Source organism: Aureococcus anophagefferens (genome assembly GCF_000186865.1).
Source record: "Aureococcus anophagefferens unplaced genomic scaffold AURANscaffold_3, whole genome shotgun sequence".
Classification (NCBI taxonomy): Eukaryota; class Pelagophyceae; order Pelagomonadales; family Pelagomonadaceae; genus Aureococcus; species Aureococcus anophagefferens.
The window spans coordinates 2,116,942-2,117,880 of NW_008705563.1; the positions used below are offsets into that span (position 1 = coordinate 2,116,942).

At 76.4% G+C, this 939-nt stretch overlaps 1 protein-coding gene across 1 annotated transcript in view; it reads left to right on the top strand.

Moving 5' to 3' along the window:
* AURANDRAFT_61820 (hypothetical protein) overlaps positions 1–939 on the top strand; it is a gene marked incomplete at both ends in the record, with an annotated part of 7,788 nt that continues 6,849 nt past the window's right edge. The window contains one exon of the mRNA XM_009035518.1: positions 1–894. Within this exon, the coding sequence (XP_009033766.1) occupies positions 1–894 (894 nt within the window). The remainder of the gene's footprint in view (positions 895–939) is intronic.

Below are 939 nucleotides of genomic sequence, written 5' to 3' on the forward strand. Positions count from 1 at the left end.
ATGCTCACCATGGAGCCCGTTGCCTCGGCGCCGAAGGCCGGCGCGAAGGCCGATGCAGCCGCAATTCCCCCGCCGCGGCGCCGCCGCGGCCGCCTGCTCTGCGTGGGCCTGGCGAGCGTCGTCCTGGCGCTGGGCCTGTCGCTCCTGCCCCTCGCCCTCGTCGTCCTGCGCGACGACGGCGCCTTCGGGCTCGACGGCGGCGGCGTCCTCGACGTGGCCTTCGAGGGCAGGGAGGTCGTCGCCGCGGGCGCCGGGCGGCCGGCGACGCGGTCGTCCTGGCTCCACGGGGCGACGCTCACTTCCGCGACGTGCGGCGTCCGCGCGACGTTCGACGAGACGCGCCGCAAGGGCGCGCCCTTCTCGAAGCGGCTCGCCGTCGTCGAGCTGTCGTCGCCCGACGGCGGCTGGCCCCTCGTCGAGCTCGCCGGCATGGAACACGCGCGGCCGGCGTTCGCCGCGCGGCTGAGAGACGTCGACTTTGGCGCGGTCTGGCGCGCGCGCCGCGCGGGCGCCGTGCGCGCCGCGGACGTGCGCTGCGACGTCGAGGTCGACATCACGCTCTGGCGCGTCGTGCCCTGGACGTTGCGGACGGAGGATTTTCGAGTGAACGCGTGGGCGCGCGACGAGGACGCCAACGAGCAGCAGCGGTCCTTCGCCGTCACCAAAGCCCACGCCGGCCGCCTCGTCGACGCCGTCCGCGACCTCTTCGAGCGCACGCTGCCGCACATCGTCGACGGGACCTACGCCGAGGGCAACGCGACGATCACCGTGGCCCCGCGGCCGTTCAACGTCTCGCTCCCGGACCGCTGGGACGCGATCGCCGTGCGCCTGCCCGGCGCGGCCGTCGCCGTGACGGCCGCCGACGGCCGCGCCAACGCGACCCTACCCCTGGCCGTCGGCCCCGCGACCCTGGACCTGCGCCGCGGCGCGCCGTCGACG